Source organism: Macrobrachium nipponense, chromosome 44 (genome assembly GCF_015104395.2).
Source record: "Macrobrachium nipponense isolate FS-2020 chromosome 44, ASM1510439v2, whole genome shotgun sequence".
In the NCBI taxonomy this organism is placed as follows: domain Eukaryota; kingdom Metazoa; phylum Arthropoda; class Malacostraca; order Decapoda; family Palaemonidae; genus Macrobrachium; species Macrobrachium nipponense.
Window position 1 is genome coordinate 21,676,538 of NC_087221.1, and position 27,908 is coordinate 21,704,445.

At 43.1% G+C, this 27,908-nt stretch overlaps 1 protein-coding gene across 1 annotated transcript in view; it reads right to left on the reverse strand.

The window, feature by feature from the left end:
- LOC135204086 (succinyl-CoA:3-ketoacid coenzyme A transferase 1, mitochondrial-like) overlaps positions 1 to 27,908 on the reverse strand; it is a 142,397-nt gene that overhangs the window by 86,085 nt on the left and 28,404 nt on the right. The window contains exons 2-5 of the mRNA XM_064234084.1: positions 23,199 to 23,307; positions 22,822 to 23,048; positions 11,013 to 11,116; positions 10,556 to 10,708 (exon numbers count right to left, since the gene is read on the reverse strand). Coding sequence (XP_064090154.1) covers positions 10,556 to 10,708; positions 11,013 to 11,116; positions 22,822 to 23,048; positions 23,199 to 23,307 — 593 coding nt within the window. The remainder of the gene's footprint in view (positions 1 to 10,555; positions 10,709 to 11,012; positions 11,117 to 22,821; positions 23,049 to 23,198; positions 23,308 to 27,908) is intronic.

A 27,908-nucleotide genomic window follows, 5' to 3' on the forward strand; every position in this document is an offset into this window, starting at 1 on the left:
GAGAAGAAAACCTGGAGTTTCCTGTTGTGCTGGGTGGTGAACAGATCCACGACTGGACGCCCCCACAGGTTGAAGAGCCTTTCCGCCACGTCTGGGTGAAGGGACCATTCGGTTCCTATCACCTGATCCCAATGTCTGAGCTTGTCTGCCACCAAGTTCCTCTTGCCTGGAATGTATCGGGCTGACAGCTCTACCGAGTGTGCCTCGGCCCATTCGTGCACCTGCAACGTCAACTGATGCAACGGGAGGGACACTAGGCCCCCAATTGTTGACATATGCCACTACCGTGGTGTTGTCGCTCATCAACACCACTGAGTGTCCCACCAGACGATCTTGAAACTCTTGGAGAGCGAGAAACGCTGCCTTGAGCTCCCGAATGTTGATGTGAAGGTGCTTGTCGTGATGGTTCCACACACCTGCAGCCAGCAATTCTTACAGGTGTGCGCCCCAGGTACTTCATCCTCTGCTTAGGCTCGAGATCTGACTTCTCGTAATTCACTACGATCCCCAGATCGTGGCAGAATTCAAGGAGTCGATCTCTGTCCTGTAGCAACTGCGAGCGGGAGCTCGCCAGGACTAACCAATCGTCGAGATACCTCAGAAGATGTATCCCCACCGAGTGGGCCCAAGCCGACACCAGCGTGAACACTCGCGTGAACACCTGTCAGGCGGTTGAGAGACCAAAACAAAGTGCCTTGAATTGGTACACCATCCCATCGAGGATTAATGGATGGGTATCTGGAAATAAGCATCCTTCAGATCCACAGAAAGCATGAAGTCGTTCTCCCTGATGGAATCGAGCACTGACCGTGCCGTCTCCATCATGAACCGAGTCTGGCGAACAAATCGGTTCAAGGGAGAGACCTATCACCAGGCGCCAGCCCCCCGAGGACTTCTCCACCAGGAAAAGTTGACTGTAGAAGCCCGGCGACTGATCCCATACGATCTCCACAGCACGTTTGCTCAGCATGGTTTCTACTTCCTGCCGAAGCGCCACGTCCTTGGCCGAACCAGAAACGTACGTCTGAAGATGATGGACCGGGTTGGAGGTGAGGGGTGGCCAAGACTCGAAGGGTAGCAAATATCCCTCCCAAAAGGACGTTCACTATCCAGGTCTCCGCTCCGTAGCACTGCCATGTTGCCCAATGGCTCATTAGGCACCTCCCACTTCCGGCAGCAGGTGAGGGGGAACGCCGTCCCTAGCGTTTCCCTCCTCTCTTCAACTTCTTCTTCCCAGTTCATCCTCGAGAGAAAGAGGACTGGGAGGAGGGCTGGTTACGGTCACTCCTTACGGCCGAAGCTGAAGGCAGAGTCTTTCCTCTCGGCTTCAACGAAGCGATCGTCTTAGCCGCTAAACTCTTGGGCTTAGCCGCAGTCATTCGAGGTTGCCCAGCCACCTTCGAGACTGCCTGGTGGACTAAACGGTCTCCCCTCGCCCAGGGGGGACAGTTCCCACCCCGAGCAAACGGACGACCCTGAATACAACTGAACATTGGGGTACCTAGCCCCATCCTCCACGCTCGACTGATCGAGATAGGAGAAGGAGCGAGATCCCCCCCCAAGGGGAAGGAGCCATACGAGGGAGTTGCAATGGAGGGAGAAAAGAAGAAGACATGTCCGTAACCAAAGGAGTAACAGGAGAACCCTCCAATGACTCCTTGGCCGGCTTATGTGGTTTCTTCCTCCCCCCATAGTGCTCCCACTGCTCCTCCAACCATACAACACATACATCACATGGCTCGGTGCGAGAGCATTCTCACCCTCGACACAGAGTGCAAAATTCATGAGGATCAACCTCTACAGAGGACTGAAAGGCCCCACACTTATGGCCCTCCACACCAGGGTACAATCTGCGGCTGATGGGGGGCTGAGGGGGTCTCTCTGGCTCTTGGGATTCCATAACCAATCACGAATATCACTGTATTGAATATACAAAAATGATGTTTTTATGATACAATAAAGTTTGTTCATACTTACCTGGCAGATATATATAATCAAAGTGCCCACCCACCTCCCCTCAGGAGACAGTGGCACTAGAAAAATCTGACAGAAAATGGGAATGGTTCCTGATGCCCTCCTCCCAGCTGCGGGAATGGGTACTACCACCTGGCCGACCACTGCGTGTGCCGGGAGTTTTGAAATTCTGTCGGACTTCGGAGAATACATCTATATATATATCTGCCAGGTAAGTATGAACAAACTTTATTGTATCATAACAACATCATTTTGTTCATGAACCTTACCTGCCAGATATATATAGCTGAATCCCACCTTTGGAGGAAGGGGGAGACAGACTTGGATTTTGGGAAACAATTCCATTTACATGATTGATATCTTGGTTCCTTACCTGTTAGCATAGCTGACTTCGTGAGTATCGTCACCCAAGTCTGCTTCTGCTTTACTAGAGACTCCAGCAAGGTAGTGACCTGCAATGCTGTAGAGTTCTAGAGGATCTGTCAACGGGGGCGTGACCACAAAACAACTAGATCCTACATTATAGACCTTCCAATTTTTGGGTAATGCATTCCTAGAGGTGCCAGCAAGGACGTGACCTGTGTAGCTGGTGCGCTCTAATGAACTGTCACGGGGAGCGTGACCACAATGTGACAGATCATATAGGTGTTGATTAGACACTGAATGCTGTTAATGCTTCACTGGAGGTGCCAGCAAGGACGTGACCTATGTAGCTGGTGCGCTCCAGATGATTTGTCAACGGGTACGTGACCACAATGTGACAAAAACATTTTACCCTACTATGAGGGCGAAGCAAAAACATTACCACCTGACCTAGCCTATCTGGTTAAACTTCGTATAACCAAGGCTAATGGAGGGGAAGTCCGCCTAAGGCGGCCGACCCAAGACCACAATAAACTAAACACCTAAATAAACATAATAAAACTAAAAAATAAAAAATAAAAAGAAATAAAATTAAAAAGTCCAAACTAACATATTACTTCCTAAATGATAGAAAGAGTGCTACTCTCTGTCCCCAATATAGTGTCTGCTGCGACATATGGGCCCAAAGAGTAACAGTTCTCGTATGTAGTCCTCACCTCCCTAAGGTAGTGAGAGGCAAACACTGAATTACTACGCCAAAATGTGGCATTCAAGATGTCACTGAATGCCATGTTCTTTTGGAAGGCTACCGACATAGAAATAGCCCTCACTTCATGCACATTCACCTTCAACATTTTCATATCACTGTCTTGACAGGATAAATGCACTTCCTTGATGGTGTCCCTCAAGAAAAAAGCCAAAGCATTCTTTGACATTGGTAAATTTGGCTTCCTTACCGAACACCACAAGTTATCAGAAAGACCTATACAATCCTCAGTCTTCTTTAGGTAGAATTTGAGAGCCCTGACAGGGCACAGAACTCTCTCTGGCTCGCGCCCAACGATTTCGGCCATACCTTTAATTTCGAAGGTCCTAGGCCAAGGGTTGGACGGATTTTCATTTTTTGCCAGGAACGTTGGGCTCAAGGAACAAACCGCGTTATAACCTTTAAAGCCCACGTATTTGCTAATCGCCTGCACCTCGCTAACTCTCTTCGCCGTCGCCAGAGCAATCAGGAAGATAGCTTTTCTAGTAACATCCTTCAGGGAAGCCGTATGCATAGGTTCGAATGGACTGGACATGAGGAACTTCAGAACTACATCCAAGTTCCAAGACGGCAACCAGGGTTGTTGAACCTTCATTGTTTCAAAAGATCTCAAGAGATCGTGAAGGTCTCTGTTGTCCGCCAAGTCCAAGCCTCTGTGCCTAAAGACAACTGAAAGCACACTCCTATATCCCTTGATTATAGAAACTGCAAGTTTTAGATCCCTTCTCAGATATAAAAGGAAGTCAGCAATCTGGCTCACAGAGGTCGTGGTGGAGGAAATGCCGTTCTTCTTGCACCAACTCCTGAAGACTGCCCACTTCGATTGGTACACTGCGTTGGATGAAGCTCTTCTTGCACTGGCGATAGCTTTCGCCACTGACCTAGAAAAGCCTCTCGCTCTGGCCAACTTTTGGATAGTCTGAATGCAGTCGGACTCAGAGCGGAGAGGTTTCTGTGGTACCTCTCGAAGTGGGGCTGTCTGAGTAGATCTGTCCTTACTGGAAGCGTCCTCGGGAAGTCTACTACGAAGGCCATGACCTCTGTGAACCAGCCTCTTGCCGGCCAAAACGGGGCGATCAAAGTTATTCTCGTCCCTTCCGACGCCGCAAACTTTCTCATGACTTCCCCTAGGATCTTGAACGGGGGAAAGGCGTACAGGTCCATCCCCGTCCAGTCCCAGAGAAGTGCGTCTATCGCCACTGCCGCTGGGTCGAGTACTGGGGAGCAGTACAGTGGAAGCCTCTTCGTTCTGGACGTTGCAAAGATGTCCACTAGCGGACGTCCCCATAACCCCCACAGCTCTTGGCATACCTCCTGATGCAGAGTCCACTCGGTTGGCAGAAGTTGACCTCATCTGCTGAGATCTGCCCGGACGTTCTCTACTCCTGCTACGAACCTTGTAAGGATCGTGACGTCCAGTGCCCTTGCCCACAGCAAGATCTCCTTTGCCAGGGCAACAAGGGACCGAGACTGTGTTCCTCCCTGCTTCTTCAAGTATGCCAGAGCTGTGGTGTTGTCTGAGTTGACTTGGACTATTCGATGAGAGACTTTTTCTTGGAAAAACTGGAGAGCTAAAAAGATGGCTGCCATTTCCTTTAGGTTTATGTGCCAGGACACCTGTTCCCCTCTCCAGGTGCCTGACACTTCTTCCCCCCCTAATGTTGCTCCCCACCCCGTGGTGGACGCGTCGGAGAACAACACTAGGTCGGGGCTCTGAAGCTTGAGAGACACGCCCTCCAACAACTTCACTGGATCTAGCCACCATTTTAAGTGATGTTTTACCTCTCCTGAAATTTTTAAGATCATATCCAGATTCTTGTTTTCTTTCCAATTTTCCTTGAGAAAAAATTGTAGCGGTCTGAGGTGCAGTCTCCCCAAGGAAACAAACTTCTCCAGCAAGGAAATGGTCCCCAGCAGGCTCATCCATTCCCTCACCGAGCACGAATCTTTCCTTAGGAAGGCTGACACTTTGTCTAAACATTGCTGCTGACGTCCCTGGGACAGAAAAGCTTGAAAAGCCACTGAATCCATCTGAATCCCCAGATACAGGATGGATTGGGTTGGAATCAGATGTGACTTTTCGAAATTCACCAGTAGTCCCAGGGACTTCACCAACGATAAAGTTGTTTGAAGATCCTTCAGACACCGCGTTTGAGTGGAGGCACGAATGAGCCAGTCGTCCAGGTACATAGAGACTCTGATATTTGCCAGATGAAGCCACCTCGCCACGTTCTTCATTAAAGTCGTGAAGACCATAGGGGCCGTGCTCAATCCGACGCAAAGCGCCCTGAATTGATAAACTGTCCCTTTTAGGACAAACCGAAGATACTTCACCGACTGTGGATGGATGGGGACGTGGAAATACGCGTCTTGAAGGTCTAATGAAACCATCCAATCGTTTGGTCTTAAGGTCCCAAGAACTGACTGAGGTGTCTCCATCTTGAATTTCTGCTTCTGTACGAACCGATTCAGACTGCTCACATCTAAGACTGGTCGCCAACCTCCCGACTGTTTCGGCACCAGGAATATCCTGTTGTAGAAACCTGGGGATTCCAGGTCTACAAACTGTTCCACCGCTCTCTTTTCTAACATCTGCTCGAGCAGATCGAAAAGGATTTGTTGCTTCTCCTGATGGTAAATAGGGGATAAATCCTTGGGTGTCGTGCACAGAGGGGGAGGTTTCAAGAAAGGAATCTTGTACCCCCGCTTGATGACGTTGAGCGACCAGCTGTCCGCCTTCCTCTCTATCCAAGCTTTTGAGAATAGTCGAAGCCTGGCTCCTACTGGTGGCTGAAGGATCTCTGGTTCATTTCTTTCCTCTGATCTTAGCCGAGACTCTGCCTCTGGAACGTGTACTTCCTCGAGAAGATGTTCTCGAGGAAACTCCACCTCGAAAGGGCTTCTGCTTCTTGAAAGGTTGCATCCGTGCAGACGTAGAAGAAACAACCGTACATTTTGCCGACTGAGCTAGGAGGTCTTGGGTAGCCTTCTCTTGTAGACTGACAGCCAGATCTTTGACCATAGCCTGGGGAAAGAGATGGCTCGAAAGAGGCGCATACAACAATTCTGCCTTTTGAGAAATAGAGACCGCCTTTGCAGTAAAACCACAATAGGCCGCTCTCTTCTTCAAAATCGAAGTGCAGAAGTGCGAGGCCAACTCCTCCGAACCATCCCTGACGGCCTTGTCCATGCATGCAAGCACGCTGGACAGCTCCTCCAGGCTAAGCGAATCAGGACTACACGACCGGTTATCCAAGACCCCTAAACACCAATCCAAAAAGTTTAAAACTTCTATCGTACGGAAGAGTCCCTTTGTATGATGGTCCATTTCAGAAAGGGTCGACAAAAGGGATCTCTTCGGTGCATCTACCAAGGTAGCAAAGTCACCTTGGGACGAAGAGGGGGCTCTAAAACCTATCTCCTCCCCTGTCTCATACCAAAGACCTGCCTTGCCTGTCAGTCTTGAAGGGGGTAGGGCGAAAGCGTTCTTGTTTCGGGCTTTTCTTGACTCCATCCAACTCTGCATTTTCTTAAAAGCCCTTTTTGTTGATAATGAAGTAGCCATCTTCAACAATCCTGGAGTCTTGATAGCCTTCAACAATAGCAATTGTGAAGGAGGCGACTGCGGGGCTTCAGGTTTAAACTTCTCTTCAAAGGAGGTTCGAAGCAATTGAACCAAAACCTGGTAATCTGAAGATACTGTTGATGATTGTTCTTCAGTTAATTCCTCCGACAAGTTTCCTTCTTGAGATTCATTACTATCCTCCGAATCTCGGCGAATGTCTGAAGAAACATTACGTCGTGCGTCCAGCTGCGCGCCATGCCTGGCGTCAAGCCGAGCGTCCAGTCGAGCGTCCTGCCGAGCGTCACGCTTGGCATCCAGCCGAGCCGAGCGTCAGGCCTGGCGTCAAGTCTCGCTGCCGCCTTAACGTCGTGCTCTGCAGACCTTCGTGCACGAAATCTCGAAGGCGAGGTAACAGGAGAAAGAGCAAGGCGATGAGAAGGAGAAGGAGACTGCCTGGATCTCTTGACTGGCAGCTTATCATCCTTCCTCCTGTGACGTGAATTATCCTCTTTCTCTGCAACTAATAAGGCAATTTGATGTAGCAAATTCTCAATCTTCTTCGATTTAGGGCTGATCCTGTGAGAGGACGAGGGGCGAGGGGAAGCCCTCCTCCTTCTCACATGGACCGCCACAGGTATATCCTTAGCGCAACCAGGGCGCTTAAAAGCATTGTCGTCAAAAGACATCCTCTCCGGCGACGATCGCAACACAGAAGAGAAACGACGTGAAGCGTCCTTCTCCCTAAGACCAAAGGTGACGGCTGCCTGTGCGACATCTTGCACCTTTGCTCTCTTTTGTGGTGGAGAGTCTTCGAATTGTTCTGGAGACGACCGCAAAACAGAAGGGGCTAACAGATGTGCAGCGTCCTCCTCTGAGGAATCAAAGGCGGCGGCCGCCTGTGCGACATCTAGCGTCTTTGTCCTCTTCAAAGGGCGCGATCCCTTCCGAAAACTCCAACTGCTGCACGGGGAGGACGTTTCTGATGACGAAAAACACTCTTTCAAGATCCGTTTACGAAATTTGGAAGCCTGGGAAGCGCCCCCAGGTCTTGCCGAAGGAACATCAGATCGGTTGTCCGACCCCCCTTCCGCAACACTCGGAGCATTATCACTACACACCACTGCACTATTAACGCCTTTTAATGCTTGCACTTTTGATTCCAGGCTACGCAAAGATTCAATAATCATCGAGAGGGTATTACCCTCCACAGACACTAATGTAAGGCCCGAAGGCATCACAGGTTTAGGAGGGATAAATTCCACCGGATGTGTAACTGGTGTTACACTCCTCCTTACCCTATCTCTTTCTATTTTACACACATATGATTCATACGCCTTCCACGCAGAATCAGACATACTCTCACATTCATTGCAGCGATCTTCAAACATACAAACATGTTTCCAACAATTCGCGCACACTGTATGAGGGTCTACCGAAGATTTCGGTAGCCTCACCTTGCATTCTTCCACACAACATACTCTGGCGCTAGTCGAACTAGATCCAGACATCTTAAGTTTAAGGAAAAATCAAGCCAAATTCAAAACCAATCCACAATTAGCGTATGCCAAACCACCGATCCAAATCAAATAACCAAAAATCAATCGGGATACTCAAGTGACCAAAAGAGTTCCAAAATCCAATGACGGAGGTGCAGAAAACACTTGTTGGCTGCACCGGCGACAGAAAATATCTGACAGAAAATGGGAATGGTTCCTGACGCCCGCCTCCCAGCGGCGGGAATGGGTACTACCACCTGGCCAACCACTGCGTGTGCCGGGAGTTTTGAAATTCTGTCGGACTTCGGAGAATACAGCTATATATATATCTGGCAGGTAAGGTTCATGAACAAACAGACATGTACTTACGTATAGCCTTGCACATACACACATAGTAAAAGGGAGAGAGAAAAGCCTTCACGCTGTGAAGAAAACAAAGCATACGACTAGAAGCGGGCAGAGGCGAGCAACACGTCTAACCACCAACACGGCCGAAAGCAAAGTGGCTCCTCTCCTCACAGTCGAGCTGACCGCCAACTGCCTGACAAGTAGTTAACTACCGAACCCCCTTGTTCGAAGCTTACGACCGGTTCAGCTGCCGCTAAGTACCTTTCTATTGTTAAAGGACCAAGGGTTTGTATACGTATCGGAACAAACAACTGTCTATACATATATAATTAGTCCTGTCAGAGCTAACAACTCATACTAGGTGCCAATGACGGCAGAAGTTGCATCCGCACCAAAGATTGACGTTTACCAAAACAATCTTTTGGCTAACACTATATGAGATTATGAGTATGAAAAACAGAGAGGCTGGTGACGGAGGGTACGGAATACATCACCCCAAAAACCAACCCATTTCCCTGGCAGCGGACTTTTCCAAGGGCAATGACATCTTACCTCTTGTAATGCAATGAGAAAACAATCACACATTAAGGGGGTACCCAGACCATTTCCCTAACCTATTCAGACAAACCTTGTACTGACCAAATAAGTCGAGGACGCACTGTACCAGCTAAAGCATTAGCAAAGGAAAAGCCTAGGATGAGCGTGGATAACTACAGACAAAAGACCTAGAGAAGGGGAGAAATGACAGGTTAATATCCTGATCTAATTGCTTTCGCAATCTATCTGCTTCCCTTCTCTTCCTATGCTAACAAACTTAATCAGAAAGTCCCTTGAAAATCCTTACTTCCTCCCATCTATTCTCAAGATCACACTTTGAACCACTGTAGCTGGCGCAAACACTGGGAATATCCGAAAAATCATCCTGCTAGCACAGTAATCAGTCCTACAGAACCTGACGTTCTTAGCCTTGATTCTAGAGGCGGCCTCCTAGGAAAAATAAATGTAAAGTACTGTGATATCTGCAAACAGCCATGAAATACCAAAAAGTGCCTATACACAATGGTGGCAAGAAGAATTCTGATGAGCTAAGATATTCGAAACAAACCTGGTGGAGAACAAGTGTCAGGTGTACTAGAGTCATCTTGGCAGCCATTCGATCTTTTGTTTGAATGCCAACTCGCCTATCAGCAAGAAGATATAAGTTAACTTTAAAAGTGGGTAAGATTCATCCCAAATAATTTAATTACTTATAAATACCATATCATAATTTTAAAAATTTAACAAATCCTTACAGACTTTAGTTGCTTCACTACCTGCAAGATGACAGAAAACCAACTATGTATAGGTAGTCAGAAATTGATACATTGTTAAACTAAGTCCTGAGGCTTTTTTGGAGCTCAAGGATAACTATTATAGTTCAATACCAGTAGCTTGGTGAAAAAAAAGCACCCTACGTGTTGACTGTGTAGTATTGCTCAAATCAAGTGTCTATTTCTGCTGATGCCACAAAAAAAAAAAAAAAAAAAAAAAAAAAAAACTACTGCAATCTGTTCATAAGCTAAGCTTACATTAAACTATGGAGATGTTTCACATCACAAGTATATATTTCTGATTTCTTACAATAATTTACGATGAAAAATCTGAAAGATAAAACTTTCAATACCAAAAAATAACACTTTCTTCAACATGAATGAATATCAAAAGAGAAGAGCATTTCTCCTTCAGGGTAATTCAAAAGGACCTATCTTAGAATAAAGCTAGGAGAAATTCTTTATTTTATCCGTTTTCTTATTATTGTCCGTGTATTATTATTAACTGAACATAAACTATGAGAAGACGACCATATCTTCCCCAAGTTTTTTTTATCAATAGTATAAACTTTAACCAGACTAATGATTTAACATTTTTGACTCCAAAGGTTGTCCACAAGGGCTTCCTTAACACATACTATTGGATCTTAATAAATTGCAACTCCTGAAAAATTTAACATTTGGAAACACTGGCAGCACTGAAGGCATAATTCAGCTAAAAAAAAAAACTCACCTGAAAATAAGATTGCCAGCTTTGTCTGCTTTCCATGCTTTAATAAGGGCAAAATCCCCTGTGATGGCTTCTTCCATTATGTAATTCCTACCGTTAAACACCCTATGTTCCCTAGGGGCACTTTGGATATCGATTTTTCCATTTTCAGTATACCTAAAAATGAAAGTTCAAAGTTCAAGCATGATTTGAAAATTTTAATAAATCATAACATTAGTATGCTCCATGTTTTTCTATAACAACTGTAATATTATGTAACATACTAGCATTACCTCAGTAATGAAATCACTCTTCTTGTGACCATGTTACATTTATGTACTCAATGCATACAGAACAACAACTAGAATAACTAGAAGTTTGTACCAGCCATGTTAATGATCAAGTTCCCATGGCTAACCCATCCAGCATAAGTAAATTAACATCAAATAATAAATTAATTTCTGTATGATTCACAACTTACTTAATTGGCGATCCTCCTTCATGTACAAGTGTGCCATAACCAGTGGGGGTGAAGAAAGCTGGAATACCAGCACCACCAGCACGACAACGTTCAGCAAGAGTGCCCTGAAAATTGTAATTGATAATTTACAGAAAACATATGACCCTTCCAACTCTAGAAGACAAAGAAGAGAGTGACTATGATCTGAAGACCTTGAAGGATTCAAGTCTCAAAACAGTTGAGGTAAAAAAAAAAAAGTGAAATCATGGGAGGGCATCAGATGAGACTCTGAGCAGATGAAAATTCAAGCAGGTTATTCACAACAACACTTTAGCCCATTTCTTAATTCAAAGGCTCAACTAAAGGATTCTTTCACAGATAACATGAAAAAACTGGACCAAGGTACATTTGAAGTAGTCAGTCAGCTACATGAGAAGAAATCACATGGAACAAATAAAAAGGCAGAAAAAATGCAGATGGGTTGAAGAGATGCTACAAAGAATCTTTAGTATCATCTACAGACTGCAATAAAAGCCATACTGGAAGCAATTCTTATCAGCAAAGGTGACAAACATATTTCAGCATGAATGACGATGACACAATGGAAACCTGAATGCACAAGACATATGGAAAAGATAATACTGAGTAAACCATTTGATTACCTAATGCCTAAATGCTATTTTACTTAAACAAGCGTAGCATAATAAGTACCGTATATACTCGAGTAACGTGCGATCTCGCTTATCATACAACCCCCAAATTTTCACCAATAAACAGTGGTTTTGTCATGTATCTCATGTATCATGCAAGTTCCTTTTCGGAGAGCGTCAATTCATAAGGTTGGTGGTTTAGTTTGCTAATGGCCGAGTCATTCAGATGTGTGCTGCTGGTAGTCAAGTTACGGTAATTTTCTTACTAATCCCGAGAATTGAATAGAAAATCTCAAGATTAAAAAAGAATCCCAAGATAATAAAATCACTGTAAAAATACCATGCCTTGGAGTCCTACATCATTCTCTCTCTCTCTCTCTCTCTCTCTCTCTCTCTCTCTCAGGAATAAATACTGTATATTTGAGTCTTTCACCAACGGGTATTAGTAAATATGAAGACATTGTGTGCATGTACATAATGCCTTTTATCCGATGTTTCGATTTTTGGAATTTTTCAGATTTTGGAAATGTGAGGTTAGATGCATAATCAAACAAACATCACTACTGCAGCAAAAATGATATTTTTATTTTAAGATAAATTTTTAAATACGTATACTTACCTGGCAGTTATATACATAGCTATATTCTCTGACGTCATGACGTCACGACAGATTTTCGAAACTCGCGGCAATCGCCGACCGTCGGTCAGGTGATCGTTACCTGTACGCCCTCTAGATAGTTACCTGGAAACCTCAGATTTTCTCGCCCTCTAGTCTTTTGAGGGGAGGTGGGTGGGTTTCTAATTGTATATAACTGCCAGGTAAGTATATTTAAAAATTTATCTTAAAATAAAAATATTTTTAAATATGTAACTGACCTGGCAGTTATATACATAGCTGATTGACACCTTTGGAGGAGGGTCAGAGACAGCAACATCGTTGTAAGGTAACTACTTGATAAGTAACTAAAGATTCTTACCTGCTAAGAAAGCTGACTTGACGAGTACTGCCTCTTTAGTCTGCTCTCCTTAGGAGCTCCAGCTAAGGGATGTGACCTTTGCAGCTGATGAGCTCAAAGGGGTTTGTCGACGGGACGTGACCTCTATGCGACAAAACCACCTATGCCCTTGACATGGGCTAAAACAGGCAAAAGACCACCTAACCATCCAATCCTTGCATACAAGAGATTGAAAAACACACACATACACTAGACTGTTGAAGGTTTCTCCTAACCTTCAACAGACAACCATAAAAATAACATCAAGGGTCTAACATGTAGGATTAGAGGTATCAACTCCTTCACCCAACACCGAGCCAGTGGCTACGAACGGTCCAAGGGTTCTGCAGTCTTCATATACCGTTTCTATTTGTTTCAGATAAAAAGAAGAAAATACGGAGCTGCTCCTCCAGTATGTTGCGTCTAAAATGGCTTTAAGGGACTGATTCTTTCTAAACGCCATTGACGTCGAGACTGCTCGCACTTCATGGGCCTTTACCTTTAAAGCCTTGTAAAGCGTTTCATTGCACTCCGTGTAAGCTTCTTGAATCACACTTCTAATAAAGAAGGCTAAGGCGTTCTTTGACATAGGCCTTTTGGGATCTTTAACGGAACACCATAAGTTGCCAAAAGTCCCCCTAATGTCCTTGCACCTGTGCAGATAAACCTGTAATGCTCTTACCGGACAAAGAGTCCTTTCACGTTCCTGACCTGCAAAATCTCCAAGGCTGGGAATCGTAAAAGACCTAGGCCAAGGATTGGTTGGAGTTTCATTCTTGGCTAAGATACCTAAAGTGGTTGAACAAACCGCTTTAGATCTACTAATTCCTACTCTTTTGTCCATAGCTTGAATCTCGCTTACTCTCCTTGCAGTAGCGAGAGCGACTAGAAAAAGTGTCTTCCTGGTTAAATTCCTGAACAAGCTCTCCTGGATCGGCTCAAACTTGTCAGACATTAAAAACCTTAGTACTACGTCCAGATTCCATCCTGGTAGTTGTTCACTCTTTTGTTTCGTAGTATCAAAAGATCTAATTAAGTCGTGAAGATCTTGATTCCTAGACAAGTCCAGTCCTCTATGTCTAAAGACTGATGCCAGCATGCTCCTGTATCCCTTAATTGTAGTAATGGCTAGACCTATTTTAAGTTTTACGTGAAGAAGGAAGTCTGCGATCTGGCTCACAGATGTGTTGGACGAGGACACCTTCTTCTCCTTACACCAGTTTCTAAATATCTCCCACTTTGACTGGTAGACGTTGATGGTCGAAGCGGCTTCTTGATCTGGCGATAGCTTTAGCTGCCTCTCGCAAAAAGCCTCTAGCTCTAAGGAGCTTTTCGACAGTCGAAAGGCAGTTAGCTGAAGAGCGCGGGTATTTCTGTGATACCGTTTGAAGTGGGGCTGTCTGAGCAGATCTGGAAGCAACGGAAGGGTTCTTGGAACTTCCACTAGCCACTGCAACATCTCTGCGAACCAGTCTCACGTCGGCCAGTACGGGGCTATCAGGGTCATTCTGGTTCCTTCGGACTGCGCGAACTTCTTTAATACTTTGTGTATCACTTTGAAGGGAGGGAAGGCATACAGATCCAGTCCTTCCCAGTTCATGAGGAACGCGTCTACTGCTACCGCTTGTGGATCTGGCACCGGTGAGCAGAACGTCTGCATCCTCCTTGTCTTGTTGGTTGCAAACAAGTTTATGGAAGGTTGCCCCCATAACCTCCATAGCATTTCGCATACCTCTAACTTGAGAGTCCATTCTGTTGGCAGGACCTGATTTTTCCGGCTCAAGAGGTCCGCTCTGACATTAATTCTCCTTGTACAAACCTCGTTTGGAGGACGATATTTCTGTCCTTTGCCCATAGCAACAGATTCTTGGCTGTCTCGTTCAGAGAAAAGGAGTAGGTGCCTCCTTGTTTCTTGACATACCCTAGAGCAATCACGTTGTCCATGCTTATTTCCACTACTTTGCCTGCCACACATTCCTCGAATGCCTGAAGAGCTAGAAAAGCTGCCATTAGCTCTTTCTTGTTGATATGCCAATTTCTTTCGGTTTCGCTCCATCTTCCCGAAATTTCCCTGTTGCACAGAGTCGCTCCCCAGCCTAGGTCGGATGCGTCTGAGAACAGTATTAGCTGTGGGTTCAATTGTTGAAGTGAAACTCCTTCTCCCAGCTTTGCTGGATCCAGCCACCACATCAAGTCTTTCTTGACCTCTGCTGAAATTGGGAAGGTGTCTGAAAGCCTTTGTTCCTTCCTTTTCCAATTTTTGTTGAGGTAAAATTGCAGAGGTCTGAGGTGCAGTCTTCCCAGTGAGACGAACTGTTCGATCGAGGAAATGGTCCCCAAAAGACTCATCCATTCCCTCGCCGAACATTGTTGTCTCCCCAGGAATTCCTGCACCCGATTCAGGCATTGGTCTTGTCTCTCCTTGGAGGGAGAAGCCCGAAAATCCTGAGAGTTCATCAGAACTCCCAAATAAATGATCGAGCGAGAGGGCTCCAGGTGAGACTTTTCCAGGTTCACCACTAGCCCTAGTTCCCGTACTAGGTTGAGGGTTATTTTCATATCCTCCAGACACTGTTTCTTGGAGTTGGCCCTGAGAAGCCAATCGTCCAGATAAAGAGAAATGCGGATCCCCGCTTCGTGTAGCCATTTGGCTACATTCGCCATAATAGCTGTGAATATTTGTGGCGCCGTGCTGAGCCCGAAGTAAAGAGCCCTGAACTGGAATACTCTTTCTTCGAATAAGAACCTGAGCTACTTCCGAGAGCTCAGGTGGATGGGGACATGAAAATAAGCGTCCTGTAGGTCTAATGAGACCATCCAATCTCCCGGTCTCAACGCCAATAGCACTGATTGCGTTGTCTCCATCGTGAATTTCATCTTCAGGACGAAGGCGTTTAGGGCACTAACGTCCAGAACGGGTCTCCATCCTCCCGAGCTCTTGGGTACCAAAAACAGTCGACTGTAGAACCCCGGATTCTCTTGGGGTGAAACAGGTTCTATCGCCTTTTTTAAGAGCATAAGCTCTACTTGTTCTTTTAACGCGAATCTCTTGCTGCTGTCCCTGTAATTCGCTGTTAAGTCGAGGGGATCTAAAACTATGGGAGGTTTGGCGTAAAAAGGGATCTTGTAGCCCTCCCTTAGTATCTGAAGGGTCCTACTTGTGTCTGAAGGACTGTCTGATCATGGCCTCCTTTTGGAAGGAAGCTTGCCACCTTTTCTGGAGGGCTTTCTAGAAGTTCCCGACGTCCCCTCCCCGGGGCTGTTTTCCTCGAAAAAAACAAAAAAATGTTGTGGTTGCTTCTCCTCTCTCGCTCTCTTGGTCGCAAACGAAGAAGGCAAAACCCCACTGGCTGCCTTCGATATTAGGTCCTGTGTGGTCTTCTGAGTCAATGAAGTGGCAATATCTCTAATAATCTCCTGTGGAAAAAGAAATTTAGCAAAGGGGCCAAACAAAAGCTCTGCTCTTTGTACCTGTGTGACCCCTTTACTGTAAAGGAGCAGAGGAGGGACCTTTTCTTCACGATCCCTGCCGTGAAAATCGCTGCCACTTCATTAGTTCCATCACGTAAAGCCTTGTCCATTCAAGACATCATACTCAGAAGGTTAGATATGTCCGTTGAATCCTTCTCTTCCACTTTCTTGGCGAGAGCACTCAAGAGACCAGTCTAGAAAGTTCAGGACCTCAAACACTCTAAACACGCCCTTCAGTAAATGATCGAACTCTTGCATCGACCACATCACCTTCACTGCTGTTAAGGCGTGTCTACGATTGGCATCGACGATACTGGAGAAGTCTGCCTGAGAGGAGGCAGGTACTCCCAGGCCCAGAACTTCCCCAGTCTTGTACCAAACGCTGGATTTCGAAGCCAATCTTGCAGGAGGAAAAACGAAAGCAGTTTTGCCTCGCTCCTTTTTCTCTCTCATCCAGTCGTTCATCCTCGCAAGCGCTTTCTTGGCCGAAATGGAAAGAACCATCTTAGTATAGGCAGTCTTATTCTGTGTTCTTCCACAAAGGAACTGAGACAGGGGAGAACGAGGTGCTGCGGGCTTGAAATCTGTTTCAAAAAGCTCTTGAAATAGAAGCATAAGAGTCTTATAGTCGGAGGGAGGAACTTGTTCTTTCGTCTCCTCTTCCGAAACTACCTCCAACATCTCCGAAGGTCTCTCTCTATCTCGTTCCGCATCGGATGATGTAGTTAAAGCCAAAGCCTGAGCGTCATTGGTCTCGATGCCTTCCTTGGCATCAGAAACCGCCGAGGCGTCATGCTTACGAGCGTCGGCGTCACGTCCTTCTCTCTCACGCGCGCTGGCGTCACGCTCTTTGCTCTTACGCACGCTGGTGTCACGCTCAGAAGCGTCATGTCCGAGTAAATCGGAAGCGTCCTGGTTGTCTGTGTTCTTCTTGGCGTTGACGCTTCGCGAAGTCTTCATCACTCCCAGGGCATCAGACTGACGCTTGGGTTCTTGCAGCTTTTCCATAAGTACAGACAGCTGCTGTTGCATATCTTGCAGCATATTCTTGGCTTCATTGTCCCTCGAGGGAGAGGGTAACTCGTCAGATTCGCCCGCACGAACTGCAGCCAGAGGAGTCGATCCTTCTAAGGCTTCCTGAGGACGCTTGGTAGGAAGCTTCCTAGGTAAATCCTCCCAAGTCGAAGGAGGAAGAGGAGCGTGCATCGAAAGCGCTGTCTTGTTCTGTTTAGCTGGTGAGGCTTCCGATGACGAAAACCTCTCCGGACAACTCCAGTGACTGCAGCCCGGCAGTTGCTCATCTGATGAGACCTCACAAACACGAGGTAATTTCCTCTTGAGAGGACGAGAGGAAGTAGAGTGTCGCCATCCTCGACGCGGGGAGACGTCATCGGATGACGAACCAAACACACTCGACGCGCCTTTTCTACGGCTGTCTGAAGCAACCTGGGAAGCGTCAGCAGGTTTGCTTGAGGGCACGCCCGACCGGATACTAGAGCCTCTCGCCTCCCTTAGACTTTCGACTTTACGTCTCCCATGGGTCCGGGAGCTTGTAAGAGGTCTGGGTCTAGGAGCGCGACAGGACCGATCGGACGCACCCTCCACTACACTGGCACTAACACTAAACTTATCACTTACACTGACTTTAGCACCTGCACTTAAAGCACTTACGACAGTCCAAGTGCGATTGCCCTGCTCAGTAAGAGAGGCAATCTGTTGTCCCATATTTTCAAGCACCGCTTGAATACCTGCAAAGGTCGAGTCCTTCGCCCCCGACTCGGAGACAGGTTCGGGAGCTGATACTTCTACTAAATTACGCTCAGAAGGAGCTGGGGAAGGAACTATGGGATTATCTACCACTTCCTGACTTGTTGATGAACGGGAAAGGGAATTCTTAGTTCTTCTAATTCTATCTCTCTCGAGCTTACGGACATACTTGTCCAACTCCTTCCACTCCTTGTCATCCAAAATCAAACACTCATCACATCTATTCTCAAAAGAACAAATTCTACCCCTACAACTCACACAAAGTGTGTGGGGATCAAGAGAAGCTTTGGGAATTCTAACCCTACAACCCCCGTTACAGCAGACTCTATAAACAACTCCCGAGTCCGACATTGTTAATTGAGTAATCCAAAATCAATCCAAGTCAACAACAGTGAAAGCCAATAAAATACTTCACCCAACGATGAAATACTCTAGCGAGTACGAAAGACCTATCGAGGAGCCCACAACAACGAAGTTGCTGGCTCGGGCGACAGAGAAAATCTGAGGTTTCCAGGTAACTATCTAGAGGGCGTACAGGTAACGATCACCTGACCGACGGATGGCGATTGCCGCGAGTTTCGAAAAGTCTATCGTGACGTCAGAGAATATAGCTATGTATATAACTGCCAGGTCAATTACATATTTAAAAACGTTTTTTCACTTTGTTTTTCATTATTGTTATTTAAAATTACAGCTTATGTAAATAAATATTAATATAATACTGTTAATATCGCACGTTAATGAATGCGAGATAATTAAGATCACCTACTATAATAAAATAGTGGGACAAATAATACCATACGTTCACTAATAGCTATTATTTTCAAAACAAACATTCCGTAAAACGCAAAAAAATATATGTACATAACAATCAAAATATAATAATGTTTTGCAGTTCAACTTGTGAATTTTAACAAAAAGTATGACTACAAAATATATTTCACCATATCGATCTTGAAGTTTAAGAGTTGTAAAATTTTGAGGATGGTCCGGGAAAAGAATTTGTACTTAGTGATGATGCATCGCTACAACACAATGTGGTATTTTCATACCACTATAGTGATGACGCATCACTACGATACACTGATATTTTTCATACCACTATACATTAAAGTTCAAATGATCATATTATATTATTGTTTTCACAAAGAAATTATTATATAAAGAAAGTTATTAAGTAATTTTTGCCGTCAGCAGTCAGAAAATCATGATCATGGTAACGTTCAAAGTACGGCATATGTCTATAAATAGAACAGAAGCAGAGGGCAGTCATTGGATAACAGATCTCCATGACTACCAACCAGCCAATCAGTTGTTTATACTACTCTGTGAATTTCTTGGAATGAACGTTTACACACGCGAAGCTGACAATGATGTGTGTGTTTTGCATACAGTACGTAGTTTTAGTTTTTAATAGTGTAAGTATTTTACTGATTACTTGAAGAATAGAATGATTCCTTCTCATGACTTTGAATGCAAAATGGTTTGAAGATTCTTCTGCAAAAAGAAAAAAGAAAAAAAAAAATTCTTTAGAAGATGATACCTATTTACTAACACTGTTGACATACCTTCAAAACAAAATTCAGCTTTTTAATCTCTGGAAAAATGTTAATCTTTCTGTCTCCTGGTCACACCCTTTATAGCCCCCGCGACTAACAACAACAAAATTTTTTTGTTTGTTTCATCTTCTAAAGATGTAGGTATTACCTGTTGGTACAGCACATTTTTTAACAGTATGCCCATAACCACACACACACACACACACATTCAGTAACACATGTGCTAATACCTATTGGTTTCAGAGACTCATGTTAACACTTAACCCATACTGCACATTTTTTAACAAGCAAGAACACACTGCCTGCATATGTACTAATGCCCACTGGTTAAATATACTCTCTCTCTCTCTCTCTCTCTCTCTCTCTCTCTCTCTCTCTCTCTCTCTCTCTCTCTCTCTCTCTCTCTGTGGATAGATACTGTCAATTCAAATTAGTGTCAGTATCTTTTCCTGATAGACAGACGGACAGACAGATTAAATATTTAGGACTTCAAGGCTTGGCATATGTCAATTATTTTATTATCTTGGGATTTTTGGTTAATCTTGGGATTTTCCATGGTCAATTCTTGGGATTAGTAAGAAAAATGCCATAATTTGAGTAGCAGTAGCAACAGCTGCAGTGCACACCCAAATGAATTGGAAAAGGCTAGCACACCAAACTACGTATAGTATTTACAAAATGAGCAGAGCTCTCTGGCTGGCTGTTTTGGTCCTCCCATGTGTTTAATCTCCGCATATCTGCCAAATTTATAACAACAGGGATAAAACAATTTCTCCCATTACAGATATCAAATATTATCTTTTCCGTTACACAGAATTCTAAATAAACTACGAAGGTTCACGATTGATAAAGTTTTTTTTATGCAATAACAAGAAAGGGAGTCAGATTTTCTATCAACATGGCATATCATTTCGGTGCTGTTGCGAATATTTCAAGCAGTTCCACGTGCGTTTAAATCCACACTGTACAGTGTGGAGGCAGTTCTCCCTTCTACTTGATTTCTTAATATCGTAGGTATAGAATAAATTGGTGAGCAAGGAAATATGAAATAAAGCATAAGAGTAAGTTTGACGAGTGAGAAAATAAACAATCGCATACAGACAGATTCTCTCTCTCTCTCTCTCTCTCTCTCTCTCTCTCTCTCTCTCTCTCTCTCTCCCCTCTCTCGTCTCTATCTTCTCTCTCTCTCTCTCTCTCTCTCTGACAAAATAATAGATAGGAAACAATGACTGATTATTCCTTGATTCCTGGTCATCTCACAGCCATGGATAGGCATCAAATTCACAGCCGAGAAAGGGCAATCGTCTACAAAATAAATAGGTGTGGAAAATGCGAAATGCGGGCCTATGTTGTCCCATAAAAAAGCTCTCGCTCGGACGGCTGTAAGATTTAGGGGAGACAGAGAGAGAGAAAGAGAGAGAGAGAGCAGGGCCGAATAGGAAGGAGATTAAAGTACCTGGGAATGAAAACCCCTTATAGTCTTATAATTATAGCCTCGGGGTTTGTCTCACGGACATTCAAAGGTCTGTCACACATGGGCAGTTGTTATTTTTGTAAAATTAGCATAAGGGCAGATCTTTAAAAGCCACGCCAGAGAGCTCGCCACGGTGACAAGACTATACCTTCCATATGAATTGACGATGTCCTATACGAAGATGCAGGAGATGAAATGATCAAAGATCTGGAAGATGACGAATATTATGACTGCCTTGATGGCGAAGAATTCAGAGCCTTATTTGATGATACAGACACGGAGAGCGACTTTGGAGGATTTTAGTTTATTAATTTTATGCATTTTTTTACTTTAATAAATTTTCTCTTGCCTGTGTATCCTAAATTAAAAATAATAGTGCAAGTAACAAATGTTTCTTTTACCGAGTAAAACAAAAAGTAAAAAATCCTTTGGTATTGTGCCTTAATCAACTGATTTAGAAATTATAGATGGTTAGTCTAGAACAGTTACACATGTTGTATAAACCAAAATAATGCAAATGGCGCTCGATCGCTCTTTTGTATCTTAAAATACAATAGTAATATGAGAATACATACAATATTATTGGATATAGTGAATTAAGTAAAGCATAACTTTTTAAAAGATCTACTGTTTTCCTCTGATAGTAACTATCGCAATCTGCCGATTTGGGAAAGCATAGACGGTACGCTAATTTTATAATGCGTGTATGATGCGGCCCCTTTAAAACTAGCTTCAAGATTAGGTTTCAAAAGTCGCATAATATGCGAGTATATACGGTACTTGGAAATTTTATATTGCAATGATTGGAATAACAGCTACATATAGCACATACATGAACAGTTGCGCAATGCAAGACACCACCCTACTTAAAAATGCATTAAGTTCTAGATGGCTGTTCCTATGCTGAATTGTTTGAAGTTGGTTCTGTACTCTTCACGCATATTTAAGTTTAGTATGATATAAGATCAATACACGATATATTGTACATACAGTACTGTATTTTATAGAAGAGGCGAGCACAACAAATTTTGAAATAATGGGTAGCAAAGGAGAGTGCTCTGAACAATTTTAAGGGTCGCATACACTGAATGATCGTGTGAACAATTGTTTGAATGACTGTCATTATCGACACACACACACACACACACACTATTCTGACAGTATGAACAATCTCCACACCAATTTCAGTCAAAACAAAGATTTTGTCTCGGGAAGACATGGCATCATCTCCAGACGAGGTGTGCGCAAAAGCAACATTTCGGCAGACAAACACATACTACATTTAACAACCAGTATATGACCGACATAAGTCACGAGCCAGCAGCCTGGTCATGACAGATTCCTGCCGAGATCATTCAGAACACAAAACTCTGGCCACTTTTGCATTCAGACAAGCCAATACATAATGTTTTTTGCAAACAATACGTACAGCCAATTGTTCAGTGTATGGGGCCCTTTAATTTGCAATCTCTGAATGTTTGTTTGATGAATGTTCATAAGTAGATGGTGTCTGCATAACACACATGCTCAAACACAAAACTGTCATAGATCACTGAAGCCTCAAATAACTGCATCATTGTAAAATTTAAAATACCCCTGAACATCCTTAAATCAAATTTTTAAATAATTCTCTTTCAATTCTATTTGAATCCATGTTAAGGTGATGTGAGTACTGCAACTGCTTTAAATAAATGCAAATGTCTGAAAACTAGAAGCTCCTAGACTGCATTTCACTGCTCTAAGAGACATTAACTAACCACAGTACACTTGTGACCAAGATGTGGAAAGATCATAAAACTGACAAAAATTATATCTTTTAGCCATAACATTTGAATGTTTTAAAGTTTATCAAACCTCAACTAACATAGAATGCCACAGTGATATTTTTTTAACAAATTGCAAATACCATCTCACCTGGGGTGTCAATTCAACCTCCAATTCTCCGCTTAAATATTGTCGTTCAAACTCTGCATTTTCTCCAACATAAGAAGATATCATACGCTTGATCTGTCTCTGTGCTAACAACAGTCCTAATCCAAAGTTGTCAATGCCAGCATTGTTACTTACAACAGTAAGGCCATCAACTTTGGTTTCCACTAATGCGCCAATAAGATTCTCTGGAATTCCACAAAGACCAAAACCTGAAACAATAAAATATGTATTAAACTAAAACAACAGAATTGAACTCTATACATCAACCTACGTATAGTGCTGGATAATACTAAATTAATCAAGAAAACTGAACCTTCACTTTGCCAGAGTACTGACTAAGAAATAAGTGCCTGTCTTACCTCCGACCAGTAATTTGGAACCAGGCTTTATGTCTTCTACTGCCTCAAGAGCAGACCCACAAAACTGTGCATCCTTTCGAACACTTGTGGACAACAAGGCCGCAAAATCCTGAAAACAAAAAACCGAGCTCAAATTACTACATATACAAAGCAAGCTGTGCCATATTTACCACTTTATATACACAGATGCATAGAGTTAGGACTTTTTCAACCTCATACCAGTATCTGACCTGTCCAAGGTTGTTCCTTTATATTCTTAACTTCTCTTCGCTTGAGCAAGGAATATGCAAAGGGAATTTTACATATTAATACTCTGCTCGCATAAGGATGTAAAGTGATTTCAGCCAATTATAAGACTGCAAATAAAAAATTTATAGGTCAAGTAAAACTTAATCTTTTAATTTTGTGTAGTAATACAATCTAAACTCTGGCTTACTACTTACTATGAGATTCAGGGCCTCTGTAACACGGTTTTTTCGCAATAACTTTTTATCTATGCATTTCATAAATATAATGCTTATTCACAATACATATTATATCAACACAAATTTTGAGTGTATTCTGCACTACGTAGGTTGAATAAATTTGGTACTTATAATGTAAAAGTGACCTTTTTTGAAGACGGGCCAACTTACTCAGAGAAAAGGTTTCGAACGCACTCGTTACGTAACTTATGACATAATTTCTTCCCTCTTTCTTGATGGATGATTGGCTATACGTAACGAAGGCTAGACCTCTGGCAACAATGACATACAAATTTAAATACAAGCAAAGCAGTACACCTTTATGAACTCTGGAACCTCTCCACTGATAATTGTCATAATGAACAAACCAACAAAATATGTTAATAAATACAAAAACACTTCGATTATTAGTCTAACTCCCAAAATAAGTTTCCAAAGAAATTACAGTCTACTTTATAGGTCACAATCAGATTGACAAGATATAGGGAATAGTTGGTAATTACCAAAAACATAGTAGACAAGCTTGATTTGATAACTGCTATATCCAATGTCAAGCAATTTTTATTTATTGGCTATCTACCTATTTACTGAAAAAAAATAGCCGGTACCGTATATTGGCTTTAAACCTTCACCAATAATTATCGTCAGAATGGTGACTTCATGAGGCTCCACCCACTTTCGCCTCGTTATAATTCAGGATAACACTGAAGGCTACCATGGGCATTGTTGGATTAGAAAATTTAACTTCTGGCTATAAAAACTAATTTCTCGAGTAGTTGTAAGAAGTGCTAAATGATCCTCAAGGATCCCAGTAGTTGGTCTAAACGTTTAATTCATGTATATTACTGCTATACTGTTGCGGCACTACTGCTACAGTAGTATTACTACGCTAGCACTGATACCCCACCCACATCTATGTATCGTTCCGCCATTCATAAAGTCTTTGGGTTTCAGAGCCGATGGAATTTCTGTCTGGTGGATGGGCAGGGCAACATTTAGTCAAAAGGTGTTTGTTTACCTTGCTTACGTAATGAATGTTTTTCGACTCTTGGCTCGTAATCATTGGCCATGGCGTCGGCTAGATCATTTTTACTCTATAAAAATTAAAACTATCGGGTTAAGGTTATTGATAATGCTGACAAAATTTGTGTGTGGTTGTAAAATATACATATGTCAACTTTCAGCTACATCCGATGCTTTGACAAGGAGCAAAGTCCAAAAAACCGTGTTACAGAGACCCTGAATCTCATAGTAGGAGGTGATTACTTTCTTTTGTCCCTCTGTACAATGCTTGTTTCTTTTTCATTCATTTTTTCATTAAATTAATTTTGGTTTGTAAACTATATTCTTAATTTTCTTTGGATGAAGACATCAGAACCTCTAAGGATGATATTTACAGGAAGTCACTGAAATCTCAAATGAGAATAATACACAAACTAAATTCTTTACACAATGGTTGTGCAAATACAATACAATATCGGAATCTTTTATCCCAAGTTTAGCCTATACTATAAGCAAATAAATTTTACACCTCAATCCAAAAAATAAAATTCCATGACACCTCAACTCAAGGGAACCTATCATCTGCACTGGATTGGAATGTAAACTTTAAACCAAATGCAAAATGCTTGGACCTAAGAGGTTATTCAGCACTGAAAATAATGTTGAAACAATTGTTAGGGGAGGTTGGAAAGTGAACATTAAGTTGGAAGGAAGAGAACATGAATGGAGGTATGATAAAAGGAAGGAAAGGGGTTGCAACTCGTGGACAAAGGGGTAAATCTAGGTAATAACTCCGCGTCGGGTATTTCTTTGGAAACTACATGTTCCTATAGTATTTGGTTTGCTTGTTAAGAATTTACTGTTGTTCTTGGGGGTCAACTGTAATTTACCCCCCGGGGGTTAGTACTAAACACGACGAAATACATTTGACACCCCAATCCCTTGTGGCTGTTGTAGTAATGGGAACATTCCTTGTAGTCTGTGCGGAGTTAGGGTAACAATCACGGACGATCCATCGTCAGCACGCTGGCCGGGTCTTATTCACTCGATATTTAATTGGTGAAACAAGAATACAATTACAACTTTAAGCACACCATTCAAAAGATTGAAGTTTCGTCACCATAATGTGATGTATGAAAGCCCCATACGAACTAAAATAAGCATGTGACGCTCTTCGTAAAATGATATTGTTATGATACTATAAAGTTTCATACATACTTACCTGGCAGATATATATATACTTAGCTAAGACTCCGTCGTCCCCGACAGAAATTCAAATTTCGCGCCACTCGCTACAGGTAGGTCAGGTGATCTACCGGCCTGCCCTGGGCGGCAGGACTAGGAACCATTCCCGTTTTCTATCATATTTTCTCTCTTCCACCTGTCTCCTGCGGGGAGGCTGGGTGGGCCATAATCGTATATATCTGCCAGGTAAGTATGTATGAAACTTTATTGTATCATAACAATATCATTTTCATACAATCAACTTACCTGTCAGATATATACTTAGCTGATTGGCACCCTTTGGTGGAGGGTAAGAGACAGCTAATTCTGGAATAGACAGGTAAACAACATATGTTGTAGGTATAAATAAAAATGATATTGTTATGATACAATAAAGTTTTATGCATACTTACCTGGCAGGTATATATATAGCTTATCCTCTTGATGCACTGGCAGAATTTCAAAACTCGCGGCAACCGCTAGTACACTGGTAGTTCAGGTGATGGCCACCCCGTTCCCGTGGCGCTGGTACTTGGAACTATTCCCGTTTTCCTCAGATTTTCTCTGAACCCTGTCTCCTGAGGGGAGGAGGGTGGGAATTTAATTATATATACCTGCCAGGTAAGTATGCATAAAACTTTAGTGTTTAACACTCGCCCCAGTTCTATACCGACACCTTTTATTTAGGTGAGCGAGTCAGAGACTTCTGACATGTCCAATTTAGCAGTTCTCTGGTATCATAGCAATATTTTACTAGAAATAGTGCTAAAGAGGACACATTTCACTGGGCGACACGGCTTCCTCGCCCAGAAATAGATTTTTCCTACGTCAAAATCCCTTTTTTATGCATGACACTTACCTGGCAGGTATATATATAGCTGATTGACACATTTGGAGGTGGGTCATAGACAGCAACATCGTCATAATTCAAAAATTAACTAATTTTTAAAATTACTATTAGGTTCCTTACCTGCTAAGGTAGCTGACTTCGTAGGTCCTGCCTCTTAGCCTGCTAAACCTTAGTAGCTCTCAACTAGGATGTGACCTGTTTGTTGAGAAAGCTAACAACAAGGGTCTGACAACTGGACATGACCAATCTGCTGACAGAGAACCCTAGCCCTCATTTACCACGGGCATTCATGCTAGGAAAGTTAGTCACCTGAACCACACACACATACTATAATAAACACTACACCAAAAAACTGAGCCGGTATTAACCTTCTCAGACATCCATAAAAAACACTATAACCTAATTAAAATAAAAACCTAGCATGTTATTAGGTTATGGGGTGGAAACTCCTTTGCCCAGTACTGTACCTGAGGATACGTACGGGCCTAACGTTTGAAAATTATCAAAAGTTGTCTTCACGTCTCTAAGGTAATGAGAGGCAAACACCGAGTTTGTCCTCCAAAACGTCGAATCTATAATGTCCTTGAGGGCTAAATTTTTCCTGAATGCTAAGGACGTAGCTACTGCTCTCACCTCATGAGCTTTAACCTTAATCAAGCCGAAGCATTCTTCCTGACAAAGTAAATGAGCTTCTTTAATGACTTCTCTTACAAAGAAAGCCATCGCGTTTTTAGACATAGGTCTAGTAGGATCTTTAACAGAACACCACAGAGAACATGAAGTCCCCCTAATGCTTCTTGTTCTTTCTACGTAAAACCGTAAAGCTCTTACTGGGCAAACGAACCCTTTCTTGTTCTTGACCTACTAGATCAGCCAGTCCTTCAATCTCAAATGATCTTGGCCACGGATGCGAAGGATTCTCATTCTTGGCTAAGAACTCCTGTTGAAAAGAACAAACTGCTTTGTTGTGCTTCCAACCTACTTGCTTGTCAATAGCTTGCAGCTCGCTAATCCTTTTAGCTGTAGCTAAGGCTACTAAGAAAATAGTCTTCTTCGTTAGCTCTCGCAAAGACGCACTGCCCATAGGTTCAAACCTATCCGTTTCCAAGAACTTGAGAACGACATCCAAATTCCAAGAAGGAGTTCTGCAATGTCGATCCTTCTTTGTAT